General features: G+C 37.3%; 2 protein-coding genes across 6 annotated transcripts in view; one reads left to right on the top strand and one right to left on the bottom strand.

Annotated features, from left to right (window-relative positions):
- GPR89A (G protein-coupled receptor 89A) overlaps positions 1-22,859 on the top strand; it is a 59,203-nt gene that overhangs the window by 24,361 nt on the left and 11,983 nt on the right. The window contains exons 7-14 of one of the 2 annotated variants that reach the window (XM_070785790.1): positions 591-671; positions 5,116-5,225; positions 7,120-7,208; positions 8,369-8,461; positions 16,578-16,673; positions 18,229-18,318; positions 20,750-20,815; positions 20,947-21,078. In XM_070785790.1, coding sequence (XP_070641891.1) covers positions 591-671; positions 5,116-5,225; positions 7,120-7,208; positions 8,369-8,461; positions 16,578-16,673; positions 18,229-18,318; positions 20,750-20,815; positions 20,947-21,078 — 757 coding nt within the window. Of the gene's footprint in view, positions 1-590; positions 672-5,115; positions 5,226-7,119; positions 7,209-8,368; positions 8,462-16,577; positions 16,674-18,228; positions 18,319-20,749; positions 20,816-20,946; positions 21,599-22,859 lie in introns of those variants that run through there. The other variant, XM_070785789.1, reaches the window with a different exon arrangement.
- Positions 22,316-22,859, bottom strand: part of PDZK1 (PDZ domain containing 1) — a 63,344-nt gene continuing 62,800 nt past the window's right edge. For all 4 annotated transcript variants that reach the window (XM_019956675.2, XM_070785787.1, XM_019956676.2 and 1 more), the window contains one exon: positions 22,316-22,801. In XM_019956675.2, coding sequence (XP_019812234.2) covers positions 22,748-22,801 — 54 coding nt within the window. In that variant the 3' untranslated portion in view covers positions 22,316-22,747. The remainder of the gene's footprint in view (positions 22,802-22,859) is intronic.

Here is a 22,859-nt window from a genome sequence, read left to right as displayed (position 1 = left end):
TTCTAAATGAGTCTTATTACTTATATATTGCTGGCCCTTGTTATTCTACATTTATTTTTAAAATGGCAATTTCAATCTGACCTCCAACCCCTTTCACTCCCACCTTTTTTTTTAATATAAATTTATTTATTTTAATTGGAGGTTAATTACTTTACAATATTGTATTGGTTTTGCCATATATCAGCATGAATCCGCCACGGGTATACAAAGCACATTTCTAGTGGACAGCAATGTGAGCCAGTCCCAACTTCAGGAAATTGGTTCCTCCCAAAAGTAAAACAGTAGACGACAATGCCAAGTTAGAAGTGTAGATACACATATATCCTAAATGTCACTGGATCAAGTCTAAGGAAATCTATAAGATAGCTAGTTACCTTCTGCTCCCCTGAGGCCCCAGGACTATTGGCTATTAAAAAGTGACAATAAAAGCATTTTTTTTTGCTTATTATACTTATTTTAATATTCCCCAGGAATAGTACAGTTCCTTAAATTACTGGGTAATGATTGAGGTTCCTGTGTTTCTCCAGCTGCCCTGTATTATGCCCAAAGATGGAACCCCAAACTCTGCTAACAGCTTATACTTATTATAGGAATGTGACTGACACAGATATTCTAGCCCTGGAACGGCGACTGCTCCAAACTATGGATATGATCATAAGCAAAAAAAAAAGGTAAGCTATCAGCATATTAAAAACTTGTGCTGTTCAAATTTCTCAACAAGGAAATTTGACATGACTGGTGCTAACAGGGAATTTCATCTCATTTATTTTTAAGTTAGGGAACCACCAGAGACTTTAGTGTCTAATCTTGTGTGAAGGAAAATTTTCAAATCAACCTTACTTCCTAACTTCAAATATAAATTCTCTTAGATAAATATTAGAATATCTTTTATATTTGAAGGTATTCTACATTGAGTATTTTAACAGTCTATTGTCCTGCATTTTTATAAACTTTTTCACAGTTTGTTTCAACCTCCTTTTCTCCAACTACTTTATAAAATCCTTCACGTCTTCCAACTATTGTTGTTGTTTTTATTATTTAAAAAGTACTTTTAAAATGTTTGTTTTCAAAGTGGCATTTCTAGAAGTTTGTGTCTCAGTAGGTAAAAGCACAGACGCTAGATTCAGACTATCTGGATCTGAATCTTTGGCCTACAACTCAGTGTGACTTTAAGGTAGTTGCTTTATTTCCTTATGTCTTGATTTACTTATCTATAAAATGGAAATAATAATAAAGACTTGAGTGACATGCAGACTTCTTAGAATAGTGAACTATAAATAGCTAAGGGAACTATTAATAATCTCAGCAGGACAATCATTTGGTTTTAATATTTTGCCTTTATTCATTCATATGAATGAATCATTCACTTAATAATTGTAGAAAGCCTAGTTTATGTTGGACACTGTACTAAATGCTGAATAGTACATAGAGATAGAATGATGAGCAAGGTAATCAATTCCTACCTTCGTGAAACTTATTAGTCTACTCTTATTAGAGTTAGTATTACTCATATAAAAATGATGTCATAGAAGTTTTAAGTTGATTAATGTTTTTCCATTTCATGTGTCTTCTTTCAACACTTTCCTATAGTAAGATACATAATCAAGTCAGAAGACTTAATGTAAGAGAGAACAATAGATATTAGAATGATAAAGAGGTCCAGATTCGCCAACTAATTCTTTATCTCCATTTGTATACATCTTCACTAGGGGACTGGAAGTAGATACACATGTGTATACATTTATTTACTTATATATGTTTCGTTCACATTCAAACTATACAGTTTATTTTACATGAATGAATATGAATGTTGATTTTTAGAACACAACAATAAGAGTGATGTTATTCAGTATTAAAACATACTGTTTTATATAGAAACATACTGTTTGGATTCCCAGGATTATTCTCCCTTTTACTGTATTTACTTTATTCATGTAGAGAGATGAATATAAAGTCATGACGCACATCAAATGCGGATGTGTACTTTTAAGCCGTTTCATCACTAATCTGTCTTAGGATTTGGCTCTGATCTATACATGAACCCCTATAGACCTTGGTAAGTCAGGATCTGGGATGCCTTGTGGTCCTGCAGCATATCTTCATAATTTGAGTGGCTTTCAGAAGAATCAGCCTCCCAATTTGACCTAATTATCACAGTTCTCTACCTGGTAGAGCTAACAGTTCAAGTACAGCTAGATAAACTGCTTGCTAGAACAAAAAAATAACAGTCCTCAGAAAAATAAAACAGATTACAAAGTCAGTGAAATATAATATCTACAAAGACAAGTCTTCAGTCAAACCTTGCTGGGCATACAAAGAAACAGAACTGTGTAACCCATATTCACGATAAAAAGCAACTAACAGACACTTAACTCCAGGTGGGTGCAGATAACAGCTTTAACAAACAGACTTGAAAACAGCTATTATAAATACATTTAAAAAAATGAAAAAATATACAATATTAATTAGTGAACAGAAAAGGTGTCTCAAAAGAGAAATAGAAACTCTATTTTTAAAAAGAAGCAAAAGGAAATTCAAAAGCTGAAAACAACAGTAACTAAAATGAAAATTTTACTAGGTAGGCTTAGCAGAGTTGAGATGGCAGAAGAATCAATTAGTGAACTTGAAAGCAGGTCAATAGAAATTATTCAGTCTGAAGAATAGAGAAATAAAAGATGAAAGAAAAATGAATGAAAATCTCAGGATGAAGCACTATCAAGCAGTCCAACAGATACCTGTAGTTGGAGTCCTCTAGGACTAAGGAGCAAAAAAAAGTACTTACATAATGGCCAAAAGCCTCCCAAATTTAGTGGAAAACATTAATTTACAGATCTAAGAGGCTTAAGTCAAACACAAGTTTGACTAGTTTTATATAGTCAGATTGCTAAAAGACAAAGATAAATAAAAAATGATGAATAGATACAGTTGTTTGTGTTCAGTCACTAAGTCGTGACCAACTCTTTGCAACCCCATAGACTGCAGTATGCCGGGCTTTCTTGTCCTTCACTATCTCCTGGAGTTTGCTCAAACTCATGTCCATTGAGTCAGTGATGCCATCCAACCATTTCATACTCTGTTAGCCGCTTCTCCTGCCTTCAATCTTTCTCAGCATCACGGTCTTTTCTAATGAGTCTGTTCTTCACATCAGGTGGCCAAATTATTGGTGTTTCAGCATCAGTCCTTCCAATGAATATTTAGTATGATTTCTTTTAGTATTGACTGATTTGATCTCCTTGCAGTTCAAGGGACTCTCGAGAGTCTTCTCCAGCACAATTGAAAAGCATCAATTCTTCAACCCTCAACCTTCTTTCTGGTCCGATTCTCACATCTGTACATGACTGCTAGAAAAGCCATAACTTTGAATAATATATGGACCTTTGTCAGCAAAGTGATGTCTTTGCTTTTTAATATGCTGTCTATGTTTGTCATAGCTTTCCTTCCAAAAAGCAAGCATCTTTTAGTTTCATGGCTGCAGTCACTGTCTGCATTGATTTTGGAGCCCAAGAAAATAAAATCTGTTACTGTTTCTACTTTTCCCCCATCTGTTTGCCATGAAGTAATAAATCTAGGGGAACCATGAAGAAAGTAATACAACTTGGAAACTACATTGCATTCACTCAGTGTCCAGGTAAAGGTCATTTTAACAGGAAATGGTTAAGTCAGTGTGGCCAATACACTTAACATTCTTTTTGTTTTTTTTAATGCTTTTTTAAAATTTTTGTTTATTTTTAAATTTTTGTTTATTTATTTATTTTTGGTTGCACTGGGTCTTTGGTTGCTCTGCGCAGGCTTACTCTAGTTGCAGCAATTAGGAGCCACTCTTTGTTGTGGTGCGAAGGCTTCTCATTGCCGTGGCTTCTCTTGTGGAGCATGGGCTGGCTCTAGGGCACACGGGCTTTAGAAGTTGTGGCACATGGACTTAGTTGCCCCAAGGCATGTGAAATCTCCCCAGACCAGTCCCATGTCCCCTGCATTGTCAAGCAGATTTTTAACCACTGGACCACCAGGGCAGTCTTCTTTATTGTTATTATTTTAGCCAATGGCTTAGTTTAGCCTTCAGAAATACCATATGGTATTTGGTACCATTGGTACCATTTGTATTGGTCCTAACCATGAACACCAGTGCTGCTTCTTTATCCTTACCACTTCTATCTCTTGTCACCCTTTTGAGGTTAACGTTGAGTTAAATTCTTCTTTAGTTCTACAAATCTACTTTTATTAAACTCATCCTGTGTTTGGTTTTTTTTTAAGCCCATAGGCCTTGGCCTATTGTACCCTTCAAGTAACCATTTATGAACAAATGGTCTATTTTTCCTCAAAAGGACCCTGTTCTTAATATCTGTGTGATAGGCTGGAACATGCCAGCAGCCACCACTGACGTGGTAGGCCCTCCCATAAACTGATAGGAAGGACAAATGTCCCACTGATTTATTCAGTAGTAGGAAGAGATTGACATTAGAGAGAGAATGGTGCTTTAGAAGAGGCCAGGTTTGTGTGATTTTCTGATTTTTTTTTTCTCTTGTCAGCTTCTGAAAAGGAAGGAAAGAAACGTTTATTGAATTCCTACCCTGTACCTGATCCTTTATCTAGGCATGTTAGCTATTATTTTATTTTGTTCTTAAATGATAATGGTAATAAGTAAATATATTGTTTCATTGATCTTCATAATCATCCAGACATGAGGACATGAAAACTCTAAAGCCTTACAGTTTCCAAGTGGCAGATCCAGTCTTCAGATTTATTGCCAACTCCAATTCTGTGCTCCTTCACCTTTTCCACATTCCTTCTGGGAGTGTATAGTTTTCCCTCAGTTGTAAGCAGTAGAAAAGTGGGACTCTAGAATTCAATCCTTCCCTGAACAGCTCAGCAAATGAAAGGAGCAGCTATGAGACGATGAGAATGGACTTTGAGGGTCCATGCTCCTTTGCTGAGGTTTTACATTTTCTTTTTTTAACAGTAGGTCCTTGTTGGTTATCTATTTTAATTATAGCTGTGTGTCCATGTCCATCCCAAACTCCCTGACGATCCCTTTCCCCCATCCTTACTTCCCACCATTCCCCACCCCCGGCAACCATAAGTTCATTCTGTAAGTCTTTACATTTTCTTTTATTTCAGGATGGCAATGACACGGAGGACTATGTTCCAGAAGGGGGAGGTGCATAACAAACCATCAGGATTCTGGGGGATGATAAAGAGTGTTACCACTTCAGCACCAGGAAGTGAAAGTATCCTTTATCCATTGGCTTGTTTCTTTTTCTCAACTCTGGACCAAGGGCAGAAGAAAAATTAGTGTTGGGACAGGACATTCTCTTCTAAGATACCTGACTGCATCAGAGCTCAGCTGGCCAGGACTGGGCTTAGGAAATAGAAAGCCATAGATAATCCTAAAATAATAAAACTATTGTCTTTGAGTTGAAGGGATCCAAACAAGTCAGTCTTTCCATTTTACAGATGAGAAAATAGACCCAGAGAAGTTAAGTCACACAGTGGCTTGTGGCAAAGGTAAGACCAGAACTGTGGTCTCCTTAGTTCTTTCCACTACACTATTATATTTCCCAACTCCAAAAAACCACCACGAAACAGTGGCTCCCCAAATGACTGGTTTGTATATGGATTGTAAGGGCCCATTTCTAAAGCAGTCAGTTTTAGAAACAAATTTTAAGCAGCTCTTTATCTCCAGTAACTTTTTTGTTTAAAGAATCAAGGAGATTGTGTTAAAGAATTTGTCTTGGTCCAGCTGGTTGCAGTGTAAAATCTCTGTGGCTACCAGGCCGTCAAGCCAAAATTTGGTGTGATGGACTAGAGATGAGATAGCTTATGCATATTCCTCCCATCTCTGGCCTGAGGAAGAACAAATTCCCTTTTACCTCAGTTGGAGGAAAAGAATGTAACCTGTTCTTGCTATAAATTAATGATATACCTTTCTGGTGTGACATGCAGGTAGGAATTAGAACAAACAAAAAAATGGGATGACCACAGGAGAGAGGGGGAAAAAAGGTGACTTTAAATTTATTTAAACATTTATTTCACGTCTCCTATTTCCAGACAGAGTGCTAAACTGATGAGCAGAAGATAGCCTCTTTCCTCAAGGAACTTACTGCCTAATCATGGGGGAGCCAGACATGTAACTGAACCATGGTATTCAGTGGCCTGAACTGTGCCAACAGCAGCCACTACTGAGGATGGAGCTGAAGGTCACTTGCTGATTTGGATAATAGACAGAAAAATCACAGAGAGGAGGGAGGATTTGGATTAAAACCAATTAAACTTCTGTTTTAGAAAGGGCTATCTTTACTATTTTTATTACTTAAAAATTTATGAAAGCCAAACTTTAGGTTTAAGCTATCTTAGCAACACTAAGCCAAGTCAAAAAAGTATCAGGATTATTTAACCTCTCTGAGTCCTTTCCTAAATGGAGAGGATAATCACACAGCCTCACTGAGTTCTTGGAAGGTGGCATAGAGTAATGGAAAGAGCAGACCTCAGAGTAAGGCAGCTCTGACTTTGCTTCCACGCCTATTAGCTGTGTGACTTTGAGCAAGATATTTGACTCTCTGAGCTTTACTTTCCTTATCTGCAAAATGGATAATGACACCTATCTCATGGGATTATTGTGAATGATAGAAGATAAGATCTGTAAAGAACTGAAGAAGGTAATGTCTATAAATCTCAGCCTGTATTAGAATTCAGTAAACATTAGATCCCTTTTCCTAGCATCGTATTTATTCAAGATAATTCAAGAGAAAACTTTGCTGTATATTTTAGGTGTTTTTCTTACTATGTAACTAACCTTTTGAGATTTCAAAAATGACATTTGACTTAAGCTAACTAGATAAAGCAAAAATAAACAGAACTACCTACCCGAGCCACTTTCAAGCTAGTGTAAAACTGAGTGGTAGGTGTTTGGTGGTGGTGCTCTTAATGGTAAAGCTTTTATACACCTGTGTCTGAGATTGAAAAAATAGTTCTGAAATAGTACTGCTGGCTATGAAGCAGGAAATTGAAAATATGAGCAGTTCCTAGGACCCGCTATAGAAGAAACCAAAAGCATGTGCTTTATTCATTGCTATTCCTTGAAACTTCTGTGTGATTTAAACCTTGATGCCCATTTTGTGCCAGATCTTACTCTCATTCAACAGGAAGTGGATGCTTTGGAAGAACTAAGCAGGCAACTTTTTCTGGAAACAGCTGATCTGTATGCTACCAAGGTACAGAGCAAGGAAACTGAAGTGTGGTTTTTACCAATGTGATTGAAGAGAGAGCAAGACTAAATAAGCTTTGTAGCATCCTCTGTGGCCAAGCCATGTAAGAGGCACCTCAGTAGCTTCAGTATCAGTCATGAAGCATTGATACCTGGATTCTTTGTGACATTGCTTCTACCAGTAGCAAAACCCTTAATGAAACACTCTCAAAAATGGAAATTATTGGAATAGTCAGAAGAAGCTTTTAATCATCTAGAAAGGTTGCACACGTCACTTCCTACTGATGGCCAAGATCAAGAAGGTGGTTCCTATGGTAGCTCCTGTGATTGTTTTTTATTCTCTTGCAAGTTAGTAATATTGTAAGAGCAGTAAGATATCTGCCATGGTCTGTTGTTATTGTTTATTCCCAAAGTCATGTCTGACTCTTTTGTGACCCCATAAACTATAGGCCACCAGGCTCCTCTGTCCATGGGATTTCCCAGGCAAGAATACTGGACTGGATTGCCATTTCCTTCTCCAGGGTATCTTCCTAACCCAGAGATCGAACCCAAGTCTCTTGCACTGGCAGGTGGATTCTGTACCACTGGGCCACTAGGGAAGCCCTTGCTGTGGTCTAGCTCTATTTTAAAGGTGCCAGATTAAGAAGAAACCTAACTGCAAAAAGCAACTTTCCTATGTACACCTAAAATGCAATGTAATTTAAACATGCAAAATCTATTACTTAAGATTGTTCCAACTATTTTAATCCTTTTTGAGGATCACTTCACAGGAATAGCTGCATAGGATAGAGATAAACATAGGCTTTGGAGACAGGTAGACCTGAGCCTAACTTCCCTTACTCACTAGCTGTGTGTCCTTAAGCAAGTTATTTAACCATTCTAAGCCTTCATTTTCTTATCTGTAAAATTAAAAAGGACATACCTCATAAGAGTTGTTGTGAAGATTAAAGTAGATACTGCATGTAAGGTGTTTATCCTAATTTTTGGTTTAAAGTAATCATTTAGTAAATTTTCCCACTACTACTATTATTGTTATTTTAATATTATTATCATATGTGGTTTTAATTCTTAGCCTGAACAGTGATTCATAGAGGCAGAAATATTTTTGTAGAATGTAAATATACATTTTGCTAAGACTAACCATGTTTTGTGTTTGTTCTCCCTCAGGAGAGAATAGAATACTCCAAAACTTTCAAAGGGAAATACTTTAATTTTCTGGGTTACTTCTTCTCTATTTACTGTGTTTGGAAAATTTTCATGGTAAGTATATTTTTTTAATTGTCAAGGTTTAGATAATTTGCTCTAGTAATGGCAGAGAGAAAATTGGGTCTGATTGAGGCTGTGAACTAAGTTCCAAATCCAACTGCATCAACAGAGCATGTCATCTTTCACGTATCTGAGCCTCTTCCCTCTCTTCTTTTTGGGTCACCTAGAAAAGGGAGGTTGCATTTTTCTTCTGTCAGAAATCATTAGTAAGTTCTTAGGTTGTGAAATATATGAAGTGACTATAGAAGTTTCCTGTTTTACGCCCTACTCTTCATATTACTCATGAGTACATGACTGTATATAACACGACTCCAGCCTTCAGCTCAGAATAGAAACCACCTGTCCTTTTTAATAATCTGTATATACCCAAAAAAGTAAATTCTAAAACATATTCCTACAGATAAATTCATCTTCTGTGCTTCCAGCTTTTACTCTTTTGTGGCTTGCCCTCCCACTCTATTCTTTTTGTGCATTTTACGCACCGCTTTATTTGTCTTTACTTGTGACCCATCTGCAGGTATTAATGGATTTCAGTGTGATTATAAAAAAGGCTGATTTGACTTTCTGGTTTGATGACTTTCCCACTGAGGCTGTGCTTGCACAAAGAGGAGCTTTGTCAGCTTGTTAGTTAATTTTGATCAGTGTAGATGAATGGAGGATTCTAGATTTAACAGATCTAAATGTTATAAAAAATTGATGTTAATACCCATGCAGATGACATTTTTAAATCTTGACTTCTTCAGTGGGAGAGGATAAATAAAGATAGTGTATTCAGGTATCAAGTATTCATATTATTAAGCTACTAAAGGTTTTTCCTGAGATGCAGCCTTTAGGAGAGTGTAACATTTTTGTGTGTATGTGTGTGGACCATTTGTTTATTTTTATTTTTTTTAATTTATTTATTTTAATTGGAAGTTAATTACTTTACAATATTGTATTGGTTTTTAACAGTTTTATTGAGATATGATTGACATTCAGTAAACTGTACATATTTAACATATACAATTTGGTAAGTTTTGATATATGCGTATACCTGTGCAACAGCCATCACCCAATCAACATAGAGAACATATCCATCCATCACTTCCAAATGTTTCCTCAGGCCCCTTTGTCTCTCTATACTTTGTAGTATTCCACTGTATGGATGCACCACAATTTGTTTTATCTGTTCACCTGCTGATCAATATTTGTTTGTTTCCTGTTTGGGAATATTAGAAATAAAGTTGCTGTGAATATTTGTCTACAAGTCTGTTTTTGGACATGTGTTCTCTTTTCTCTTGGGAGAAAGCATTTGCTTGTAGAATGGCTGGATCATATGGCAGATATGTTTAACTTTTGAAGAAATGGCCAAACTTTTCCAAAGAGGTTGTACCATTTTACATTCCTACCTGCAGTATTTGAGAGTTTCAATTATTCCACATCCTTGCTAACACTGTGTAGTCAGTCTTTTAAATCTTAGATGTTTTAATAGATACGAGGTGGTACTAAATCATTTTAATTTGTATTTTCCTAATGCCTAATGATGTTGAACAACTTTTATGTGCTTTTTTGCCACCTGTGTATCCTCTCTGGTGATTTATCTATTCAGATTTTTTGCCAGTTTTTTAATTGTGCTCAGTCGTTCAGTCATGTCCAACTCTTTGCAGCGCATGGACTGTAGACCGTCAGGCTTCTCTGTCCATAGAATTTTCCAGGCAAGAATACTGGAGTGGGGTGCCATTTCTTCCTCCAGGGGATCTTCCCAACCCAGGGATTGAACCTACATCTCTTACATCTCCTGCATTGGCCTGCGGATTCTTTACCATTGGGCCACCTGGGAAGCCCATTTTTTAAATAGGTTCATTGTTTTCTTTTTGTTGGGCTTGAGCGTTTTTCAGTATATTCTGGTAACCTTTTATCAAATATGTGATTTTAAAATATTTTCTCCCATCAGTGACTTGGCTTTTCATTCTGTTAGCAGTATCCTTCAAAAATCAAAGGTCTTAATTTCAATGGTGTCCAATTTATCCTTTTTTTATTATAGATTATGCTTTTGTGTTGTATCTAAGAAATCTTTGTCTAACCTGAGGTCACAAAGATTTTTTTTCATATGTTTTCTTAATATGAAAAATATAAAATAGAAATTTTACAGTTTTAGATTTTACATTTAGGTCTGATCCATCTTAAGTTTAATTTCTGATACAATATTGGAGTATGAATCCAAGTTCACTTTTTTCACGTAGATATCCAGATGTTCTAGTACCATTTGTTGAAAAGAGTATCCTTTCTCCATTGAGGCAATTTTGCAATTTTTTCAAAAACTAATTGACCTTATGTATATGGGTCTGTTTCTGTTCTCTTTTTTTCTGTTGAGATTTATATGTATCTTATATATTTACTTCTGCCAATACCACACTGTCTTGATCAATATGTCTTCCAATCCCTGAACATGGTACAACTCTTCGTTTATTTAGATTTTCTTAGTTTTTCTCAGCAGTGTTTTATAGTTTTTGGTGTACAGATCTTTCTCATTTTTCATCAGATTTATCTAAGTATTTAATTTTTAGATGCTATTATAAATGACAGTGTTTTTATAATTTTCATTTTCAAGTGTTAATAGTATATAGATATACAATTGATTCTTATATATTGATTTTGTATTCTGTTACCTTGCTGAACTCTCTCATTGTTTTCCTACATAGACAGTTCCATCCTATCTTCTCCTCCTCTTCAAGCCTTACTGCACTGACCAAATCCTCCCATAACAGAATTAAGTAAAGCAGTCACCCTAATCTTGTTCCTGATCTTAGGGGGAAAGCATCCAGTCTTACACCATTAAGTATGGTGTTAGCTGTTGGTTTTTCCTAGATGCCTTTATCAGATTGAGGAATTTTCTTTTATTAATAGTTTCTTAAGTGTTTTTAATCATGAAAGCATGTTTGATTTTGTCACTTCTGCATCTATGGAGATGATCATGTGGTTTTTCTTTTTTAGTCTGCTAATACAGTAAAATTAATTTTTGAACATTAAACTGACCTCACATTCCTGGAGTAAACCTTACTTGGCCAGGTGTATTATCCTTTTAATGTTTTGTTAGATTTAATTTACTAATGTTTTGTTGAAGAGTTTTTGCATCTATGTTTATGAAAAATGTCAGAGTGTAGTTTTCTTGTTAACGTCTATGGTTTAGGTGTCTAACCTTAAAGAACAAGTTGAGAAGTATTTCTTTCTCTTCCAACTAGTAGAAGGGTTTGCATGGAATATTAATATATTAATAAATTAATGAATGTGATATATAATTAAATTCTATAATTGAATGTTAATATATAAATATATTAATAACTTTATTAAATGGAATCATGCGATGTGATCTTTTGTGGTTGGCTTCCTAACATAATGTTTTCAAGGTTTATCTATATTGTAGCCTCTATCAGTAAATACTTCATTCCTTTTTATGATCAAATACTATTTATTCCATTATATGGATATGCCACATTAATTTAAAGTATCCACTCATTAGTTGATGAACATTTGAGTTGTTTTATTGTGACAGTTCTGGCCACAGTAAATAATGCTCTTGAGCATTCATGTATAAGTTTGTTTTGGGGCTGTGCTGGGTCTTCGTCGCTGTGCAGGCTTTTCTCTCGTCGCCGCGAGCAGGGGCTGCTCTGTTGTTGCAGCGCAGTCTTCTCGTGGTGGTGGCTTCACTTGTTGCAGAGCACAGGCTCGAGGGTGTGTGGACTCCGCAGGTGCAGCACATGGACTTAGCTGCTCTGTGGCATTTGGGACTTTTCTGGACTAGGGATCAGGCTGTGTTTCCTGCATTGGCAGGTGGATTCTTTACCTCTAAGCCATCAGGGAAACCCCATGTATAAGTTTTTATATGGACATGTGTTTCATTTCTCTTAGATATATATCTGTAGAAGTAGAATTGCTGGGTTATATGCTTACTATATGTTGAACCTTCTAATAAACTGCATAACTACCAGGCTGTTTTCCAAAGCATCTGCACCGTTTATATTCCTGCCAGCAATGTGTGACGGTTGCAATTTCTCCACATCCTCTCCATTATCTGTCTTTTTAATTACAGTCATTTTGTTGTTCAGTCACTGAGTCGTTTCCAAGTCTTTGCAACCCCATGGACTGCAGCATGCCAGGCTTCCCTGTCCTTCACTATCTCCGGTGTTGGCTCAAACTCATGTCCATTGAGTTGATGATGCCGTCCAACCATCGTATCCTCTGTTGCCCACTTCTCTTCCTGCCCTCAGCCTTTCCCAGCATAAGGATCTTTTCCAATAAATGAGCTCTTCACATCAGATGGCCAGAGTATTGGAACTTCAACTTCAGCATCATTATCCCAATAAATATTCAGGGTTTATTTCCTTTAGGATTAGATTGGTTTGATCTCCTTGCTGTCCAAGGGACTCTCAAGAGTCTTCTCCAACACCACAATTCAAAAGCATCAATTCTTCAGTGCCCAGCCTTCTTTATGGTCCAGCTCTCACATCCATACATGACTACTGGAAAAACCATAGCTTTGACTAGATGGACCTTTGTCAGCAAAGTAATGTCTCTGCTTTTTAATACTCTGTCTAGGTTTGTCATAGCTTTTCTTCCAAGGAGCAAGCATCTTTGAATTTCATGGCGGCAGTCACTGTGTACAGTGATTTTAGAGCCCCCAAAAATAAAGTCTGTCACTGTTTCCTTTGTTTCCCCATCTATTTGCCATAAAGTTGTGGCACCAGATGCCATCCATGATTTTAGTTTTTTGAATGTTGAGTTTTAAGCCAGCTTTTTCACTGTCCTCTTTCACCTTCATCAAGAGGGTTTAGTTCCTCTTTGCTTTCTGTCGTAAGGGTGGTGTCATCTGCATATCTGGGGTTATTGATATTTCTCCCAGCATCTTGATTCCAGCTTGTGCTTCATCCAGCCCAGCGTTTCTCATGATGTACTCTGCATAGAAGTTAAATAAGCAGGGTGACAATATACAGCCTTGACATACTCCTTTCCCAATTTGGAACCAGTTTGTTGTTCCATGTCCAGTTCTAACTGTTGCTTCCTGACCTACATACAGGTTTCTCCTTACAGGAGGCAGATCAGGTGGTCTGGTATTCCCATCTCTTTAAGAATTTTCCAGTTTCTTGTGATCCATACAGTCAAAGGTTTTAGCATGATCAATGAAGCAGAAGTCGATGTTTTTCGGGAATTCCCTTGCTTTTTCTGACTCAGTGGATGTTAGCAATTTGATCTCTGATTCTTCTGATTTTTCTAACCCCAGCTTGTACATCTGGAATTTCTTGGTTCATGTACTATTGAAACCTAGCTTGAAGGATTTTTAGCATTACCTTGCTAGCATATGAAATGAGTGCAACTGTGCGGTAGTTTGAGCATTCTTTGGCATTGCCTTTCTTTGGGATTGTAATGAAACTGACTTTTTCCAGTCCTGTGGCCACTGCTGAGTTTTCCAAATTTGCTGGCATATTGAATGCAGCACTTTAACAGCATTATCTTTTAGAATTTGAAATAACTCAGCTGGAATTCCATCACCTCCACTAGCTTTGTTTGTAGTGATGCTTCCTAAAGCCCACATGACTTCATACTCCAGGATGTCTGGTTCTAGGTGAGTGACCACACCATAGTGGTTATCCAGGTCATTAAGACCTTTCTTGTATAGTTCTTCTGTGTATTCTTGCCACCTTTTCTTAATATCTTCTATTTCTGTTGGGTCCATACCATTTCTGTTTTTTATCGTGCCCATCTTTGCATGAAATGTCCCTTTGGTGTCTCTGGTTTTCTTGAAGAGATCTCTGGTCTTTCCCACTTCTATTGTTTTCCTCTGTTTCTTTGCATTGTTCACTTAAGAAGGCTTTCTTACCTCTCCTTGCTATTCTTTGGAACTCTGCCTTCAATTAGGTAATCTTTCAATATTTTGGTGGATGTGAATTGATATCTCTCATTCTTTTTTTTCCTGATCAATCTAGATAGAAGTTTATCAATTTTATTGAACTTTTCAAAGAACCAGCATCTGGGTTAATTGATTTTCTCTTTTTCTGGTTTCTACTTCATTGATTTCTGCTCTGATCTTTATTATTTTTCTTCTGCTGCTTTTTTGGGTGTCTTCTTTTTCTGATTTCTTAAAGAGGAAGCTAAGATCATTGACTTGAAACTTTATTTAAATATAGGCGTTTTAATGCTACAAAGTTCTTACTAAGCACTATTTTATTTGTATTTCACACATGCAACTTTTTTGATAGTTTATATTTATTTTCATTCAATTCAAAATACTTTCTGATTTACTTTTTGATTTCTTCTTTAACTCATCAGTTATTTAGAAGTGTGTTATAAAATATTTGGGCATCTTCTGAATATCTTTCTGTAACTACTTTCTAATTTAATTTCATGTGGTCTGAGAACATATTTTGTATGATTTGAATCTTTTTAAGTCTCTTGAGGCTTGTTTTCTGGCCCAGAATATGGTCAACCATGGTTAATGTTCTTTGTGTGCTTGAATGGAAAGTGTATTCTATTCTGGTTGGGTGGAATAGCCTACAGGTCTCACTTGGGTCAAGTTGATTGATAATATCGTCAAGTTTTTCTATACTCTTACTGATTTTCTGACTGCTTGATTATTGAGAGAGGGGTGTTGAAATTTCCACCTATTGTTGTGGATTTGCCTTTTTTAAATTATATCAGTTTTTGTTCTTCATGTATGTCATGTAGGGTCACTATGTACCCCTTGATGAAATGATTCTTTTATCATTATGGAATGACCCTTTTAGTCTCTGGCAACATTATTTTGCTATGAAGTCTACTTTGATATTAATATAGACATTCCAGCTTTGATTATCATTAGCATAATAAATCTTTTTCCATGCTTTTAGTTTTAACCTATTTGTATCTTTATATTTAAAGTGGGCTTCTTGTAAACAACTTGCTTGTATATCTAATCTAATGGTCTCTTCCATTTATTTGTCATATTTGGACCAGGAGTCAGCCATCTGCAGCCCCTAGGCCAAATCCAGCTACCACCTGCTTTTATTTGAAAAGTTTGAATGGAACACAGCCAAGTCCATTTATCTACACGTCATATGACCGTGGCAGAGTTTGCTAACCTCTGGTTTAGACCACTTTTATATTTTTTAAACTTTTTTATTTTGTATTGGAGTATAGCCAATTAACAAACAATGTTGTGATAATTTCAGGTGAACAGCAAAGGGACTCAGCCATACATGTACATATGTCTGTTCTCTCCAAACTCACCTTCCATCCAGGCCATATAACACTGAGTTCCATGTGCTATACAGTGGTAAACCATTTATATTCAATGTGTTATTGTTATGGTTGAGCAACCCTGTTGCTGTATGCTTTTATTTGTCTTGTGTTCTTTTTTCCTTTTGTCTTTCTTCTTTTGGATTAATCTATTATTTTTCATAATTCCATTTGATCTTCTTTGTTGGCTTGTCAGCTATAATAACTCTCCTTGTTGTTTTAGTGATTGCTGTTAGAGTTTTCAGAAAATAACCATAGGGAATGACCCTGGAATGACTTGATTCTCTTACCTTGTGTTTTACCAGAATGTTACCTTTTTGGATCCTAATAAATTGAGGTGTATATGTCATAGCCTTATCCCCCTTTACACTCTATGGAAAAAAAAGATAGGGTAGATAGGGACTTTTGTTTGCCAATGTATGAATAGCCAAAATAGATTTCTTATGTGTGATTTGGAGAAGGCAATGGCACCCCACTCCAGTACTCTTGCCTGGAAAATCCCATGGACAGAGGAGCCTGGAAGGCTGTAGTCCATGGAGTTGCTGAGGGTCGGACAAGACTGAGCAACTTCACTTTCACTTTTCACTTTCATGCATTGGAGAAGGAAATGGCAACCCACTCCAATGTTCTTGCCTGGAGAATCCCAGGGACGGGGGAGCCTGGTGGGCTGCTGTCTGTGGGGTCGCACAGAGTCGGACACGACTGAAGTGACTTAGTAGTAGTATGTATGATTTAGATTGAAAGTAGAATTGCATTTTTAGAAATATCCACCTGTAAGAAACACTTGGTGATTCATTATTTTGAATCATTTTTTGAAACTGATTTTTGAGATACTCTAATGTAAAGGTCTGTGTCTCTGTAGGCAACCATCAATATCGTTTTTGACCGAGTTGGGAAAACTGATCCAGTCACAAGAGGCATTGAAATCACTGTGAATTATCTGGGGATCCAATTTGATGTAAGAGTTGTATCAAAATCTTCATTTGTTATGTTTAGATTCTACGTCCTTACTCTAGCTACTTGTTTCTGCTTTCATTCTTCTCCCTCTATGTTTTGGCATATTCACATGGCAGATTTGTAAAGGGCCTAAAACCATAAATAATGACTGACAATTATTATTTTCATGGGTAGTGATCATTTCTACAGTTCCTTCTTTCTCAGTCACAGCTACCACTCTCCAGCTTCTCCCTACCAAGTATTCAAATCCTTCTGTCTGTGATACTTGATGATATCTTCAAGCATATAACTCACCTTTGATTCCTCTGGTAGAAAATTAACTACTAATTAGTGTTTTTGTGTTAGAACTACACTGATTTCTGCTATAAAAAATTATCTGTATCAATTCATATGGGCTTTGAGCTAAAAATGGTTGACTGTCACCTGTGTACAAATTTTTTTTTAATCTTCTTTCTACCTGTTTTATAATTGGGACAGTCTTGTCCTGATTTAAGTTTAATATCTTTATTTGTAGAATAGTGTATTTTCCAGGTATTTGTATGGCCAATGATTCTAGCTGATTAGCACTTTGGTAATAAAACCAGTGTCACATTCTTAGTCCTTACGAGTGCCATTTAGTTGTTCTATGATCCTGGCCATAGTTTGCATGATAACCCTCAGCTGAGCATGCTCCTGGTAACTTGATAAAATGAAAATACACCAGAGCAAATTGAGCTCCAGTCCTTGAGAAACAACTCAAGGCATACATTTCTTAGATGATAAATCAACAGTATATCCTTTTTCATGTGAAGGAGTGTGGTTTCTTTCCTTTAAGTAGTATATAAATTATATGGTAAAGCATGCTTCACTCATATTTCATATGTATTTTCCTTTTAAAATTTTTTTACTGGGGTGAATTTTTAGAAAGGCCTTCCTTGTTAGTGCTTTCTAGGGCTAGTTGCTGTGTATGTATATGTGTTCCTTCTGTAACTCATCTACACACCACTCCACATTTCATAAATCTGAATAACATCTCTCAGATGTTGGCAATACAGCTCCCCTCTGATGCTTTTCAGCCTTGAATCAAGCACAGGGTATCACAGCTGCCTCTCACGCTGAAGCAATCCCAGAGAAGGAAAAGGTATCATCCTCTGATTCAAATAAAGGTCAACTACTTCCTAGACTATAGCTGAGAATGTCTACATACTCTATTATTATTTAAGTTTTGGGTGATCATAGAACTGTCATTCACAAATATTAAAAATTATCAGGCTGCTATTTAGTTTCCTTTTAATTCATGCTTTTTACTTGAAGCTGTGTTATTGGCTTTGTGTTTCTTCTGATTTATTAGTATTATTTTCATCACTTCACTGCACTTGCTGTCTTCTGTCCTTAAGTTTTAGGTCTGATAATTAAGATATCCACTGAAGTCTTTGTATACATGTTTTTATTGCCACTTACTTATTAATGAAGTTCCCTCTCACAGTCACATAAGTGATAATAATGTATCGTCTTAGCTTTCCCATCTCTTTGAACAGAGATTTAACAAATATTTTTTCTTCCTCTTGTCTTGACAGGTGAAGTTCTGGTCCCAACACATTTCCTTCATTCTGGTTGGAATAATCATAGTCACATCTATCAGAGGACTGCTGATCACTCTTACCAAGGTAGGTTGTATCATTGAGTTGAAAAGTACTTAATTACATGTGGCACTGTGAGATAACTTTACCTAATTAAGATTTCTGCTTTCTGAGATCTTAAACAACAACTACAAATTTGTAAAAGACATGCCACAGAATAAAAGAAAAAGTTAGACGAGCACATAAATTGATGATAATGTATTTACATCACACACCAGACAGATAAGTAGTTACCAAAGGTCACAGAATGAGATCACAGTATGTTTCGTTCACTGATGTGTCACCAGCATCTAGAACAGCACCTGGCACTTGGTAGATGCTGAGCAGATAGCTGGAATGAATAAATGAGGTAGTATTTGAGGTGAGACGAATAACTGGGCGAGTCGCTTGTAAAGAGAATATGGAAGTAGGAGAAGCTGAACGTTGGGCTGTTTTCTGATCAGCAAAGGAAGGTTTCATGGAACTGGAAGGTAAATTCTCTGGTAGAAGAGGTGGGATTTCAAAATCCAAGAGCTGTTGAAATGAGAGGAGTGAAGAGGTTGGGAAGGGGAAAGGGCTCTGCAAGCATTCAGCACAATTTTAGGAAGAGCTCAGGAGCCCAGAAACAACTACAGGGGCTTGGAGTGGCCTGGTTTAATTTGCTTTAATATTATATAATGATGCTAAAATCATATGTATCACATGGTTTCTGGTAAGTGGGAATCTTTTCACGTTATAATACTTAAAACCACCAGCTTACCCATATCAGTTCAGTTCAGTCGCTAATTCCTGTCTGACTCTTTGCAACCCCATGGACTGCGGCACGCCAGGTTTCCCTGTCTTTCACTATCTCCTGGAGTTTGCTCAGATTCATGTCCAATGAGTCGGTGATGTCATCCAACCATCTCATTCTCTGTCACCCCCTTATCCTGCCTGCCCTCAGTCTTCCCCAGCATCAGGGTCTTCTCTAATGAGTCGGCTCTTCACATCAAGTGGCCAAAGTATTGGAGCTTCAGTTTCAGCATCGGTCCTTCCAGTGAATATTCAGAAATGATTTCCTTTAGGATTGACTGGTTTGATTTCCTTGCAGTCCAAGGGACTCTCAAGCATCTTCTCCAACACCACAGTTCAAAAACATCAATTCTTCAGTGCTCAGCTTTCTTTATGGTCCAACTCTCACATCCATACATCACTATTGGAAAAACCATAGCTTTGACTAGATGAACATTTTTTGGCAAAGTAATGTCTCTGCTTTTTAATATGCTGTCTAGGTTGGTCATAGCTTTTCTTCCTAGGAGGAATCGTCTTTTAATTTCATGGCTGCAGTCACTTTCTGCAGTGATTTTGGATCTGTTCCAACTGTTTCCTCATCCATTTGCCATGAAGTGATGGGACTGGATGCCATGACCTTAGTTTTTGAATGTTGAGTTTTAAGCCAGCTTTTTCACTCTCCTCTTTCACTTTCAAGAGGCTCTTTAGTTTCTCTTCACTTTCTGCCATAAGGGTGCTGTCATCTGCATATCTGAGGTTATTGATATTTCTCCCGGCAGTCTTGATTCCAGCTTGTGCTTCATCCAGCCTGGCATTTTGCATGATGTCCTCTGCATATAAGTTAAATAAGCAGGGTGACAATATACAGCCTTGACGTACTCCTTTCCCAATTTGGAACCAGTCTGTTTTACCATGTCCGGGTCTAACTGTTGTTTCTTGACCTGCATACAGATTTCTTAGGAGGCAGGTAGTGTTCTGGTATTCCCATCTCTTGACGAGTTTTCCACAGTTTGTTGTGACCCACACAGTCAAAGGCTTTGGTATAGTCAATAAATCAGATGTTTTTCTGGAACTCTCTTGCTTTTTCTATGATCTGACAGATGTTGGCAATTTGATCTCTGGTTCGTCTGCCTTTTCTAAATCCAGCTTGAACATCTGGAAGTTCTCGGCTCACATACTGTTGAAGCCTGGCTTGGAGAATTTTGAGCATTACTTTACTAGCATGTGAGATGAGTGCAATTGTGAGATGGTCTGAGCATTCTTTGGCATTGCCTTTCTTTGGGATTGGAATGAAAACTGACCTTTTCCAGTCCTGTGGCCACTGCTGAGTTTTCCAAATTTGCTGACATATTGAGTGCAGCATTTTAACAGCATCATCTTTTAGAATTTGAAATAGCTCAACTGGAATTCCATCACCTCCACTAGCTTTGTTCATAGTGATGCTTCCTACAAAGCATCACTAGTAGTGATGCTACTAGTTTGTAGTGATATTTTCCCATACTTATCCATATGGGAAAACTGTAAGTGGATCCTTTTGGGGCCATCTGTTTACATGTCTTATTTATAGCCTTAATCTTACGAACGGTTCTATACAAGATGGTGGCATGGAAAAAAACACTTTTATTTACATGCTAACTATACTACTTAATGTTTTTGACACAGGAATCTAGAAGTACCGTATAATCATCTCTCCTCCCTTTCTTGACAGTTCTTTTATGCCATCTCCAGCAGTAAGTCCTCCAATGTCATTGTCCTGCTATTAGCTCAGATAATGGTAAGTTTAATGAACTAGCTTTATGTCTAGAGCCGTAAAATACCAGAAATGTTTCAACTTTTTAATATTGTAACAATTTCCTTTGTCTGTTACTGCATTCAAAGCCCCTTCTGGCTTCATTTGACCTACAGGGCATGTACTTCGTCTCATCTGTGCTGCTGATCCGAATGAGCATGCCTCTGGAGTACCGCACCATCATCACCGAAGTCCTTGGAGAGCTGCAGTTCAACTTCTATCACCGTTGGTTTGATGTCATCTTCCTGGTCAGTGCTCTCTCCAGCATACTCTTCCTTTATCTGGCCCACAAACAGGCACCAGAGAAGCATATGGCACCTTGAACTCATGCCTATTACAGACTGCTAGAAGCCAGTGGTGTCAGAATTTGGATATAAGAGGGAAAAACTGGAGGGGCCAGGGCCTAATATTTTTAAAACAACATAGTGCTGTGGTAGCATATTCTACCTGCAGCTTACGCCTTTGTCCTCAGATGATACTGTAATCATGAGTAGCTTCAGCTTCTCATTTGTATGAGAGAGAGAAGTAACTCAAGCTAGCACTCAACCAAAAGTACCCTGTTTGGTTGGAGGCTGGTGGAGTATGTCAGGTGGTGGGGCTAAAAGGAGCCAAGAAGCTAAAGGGAGAAAATACACTGGAACTCTGGGGTAAGAGAAATGTAAGGTAGCTGGTTAAACACATGAGATTCTGTTTAAATCAAGGATCCCATGGAGGAGGTTATGACTTTCCCTTGAGATTGACTATCATTAAAATCAGAGATTGTTAACACTTGGGCCTTACTGTCATTCTATCAGGGATAGCTTGGTACCATCGCTTGTCAGCGATGTCAAGCGTCCCAGCCCTCCTCCCCAGCCCCTTACCCCTTCAAATAACCGAAAGTTCATCTGTGCTGGGGAAGGAGTGGTGTGCAACTGAAACAGTGTACCAGTGTCAGAGTATGGCATTTTTCTTGATTTCCCTTCAACTTAGTTTGATCCCTGGGTTGGGAAGACCCCCTGGAGGAGGGAAAGGCTACCCACTCCAGTGTTCTGGTCTGGAGAATTCCACGGACTGTATAGTCCATAGGGTCGCAAAGGACACGACTGAGCAACTTTCACTTTCACTTTACTAGTATTATTTAAGAGTGAATTACTCCAAATTCAAGTCACTGATGATATTTCATTTTTTCTTTTCATCTGCCAGTTGTGGGATAAAACAATGAATAACTTAACTGGAATAGGTCACTTTCCTGTCCTAGAGCTCAATGTCTTCATCTGTAATAGGAAGCTTGTGGAAAATTTGTAGGACACTAAGAAATGCAATTTAAGAAAATCTTGAATTCTATTACCAGGAAGTCTCTCTTTGTTGCTGAGATCTTATTCTGAGTTTTGTTGTGTTCGGGGTTTCTAGAGGCAAAATGAAGGTTAAAACATAAAAATTTACCAGAAACAAAAGCACTATTAAGGTTCTATCAGCCAACAGAGAAAATTCAAGCATACTCAAAAGGCATTTTTAATGGCATTTATTTCAGCAACAACAACATTCTTATGAAAGCATAGTTTTAATAGGCTTATCTGCTCAGATACCTTAATTAGCAGTTCTCACATATACAGATTTATGAATCATCTTTGATGCTCTGGGAACCTATAGAAGAAATAACATCAAACAGAGAAGAGTAGTTAAGTTGAAGGTTGAAAGAGATCGCATGAAAAGCATCTGGCTCGTATATTAACTTTTCCTAAGTTGGCCATAAATAAGCTCTCTGCAGTAGCCACACCTGAGACAGATAACAGCAGAAGACAATCACATGTGATGAACTGGTTTCCAAGGAGTTCTTCTCTAACAAATACAGTAAATGGATGTCCGCTCATTCCTTGGGAAAGGATTCCTATTAAATACCCAGAAACAGCGGTCAGCCAAAGCCAGTGCTTGTTCTCATCACATCTCTGTGTCTTCAGAATTGGAAGAAGAATGAGAGGCTGTACTGTGGGCCTGTGCAAAAGGAAACAGAGGATGTGTAAGTGGTAAGAGTGTGAACTTAAGGAGATGG

The sequence above is a fragment of the Bos indicus genome, chromosome 3 (assembly GCF_029378745.1).
Source record: "Bos indicus isolate NIAB-ARS_2022 breed Sahiwal x Tharparkar chromosome 3, NIAB-ARS_B.indTharparkar_mat_pri_1.0, whole genome shotgun sequence".
In the NCBI taxonomy this organism is placed as follows: Eukaryota; Metazoa; Chordata; class Mammalia; order Artiodactyla; family Bovidae; genus Bos; species Bos indicus.
This window is presented reverse-complemented; position numbering and strand designations above follow the sequence as displayed.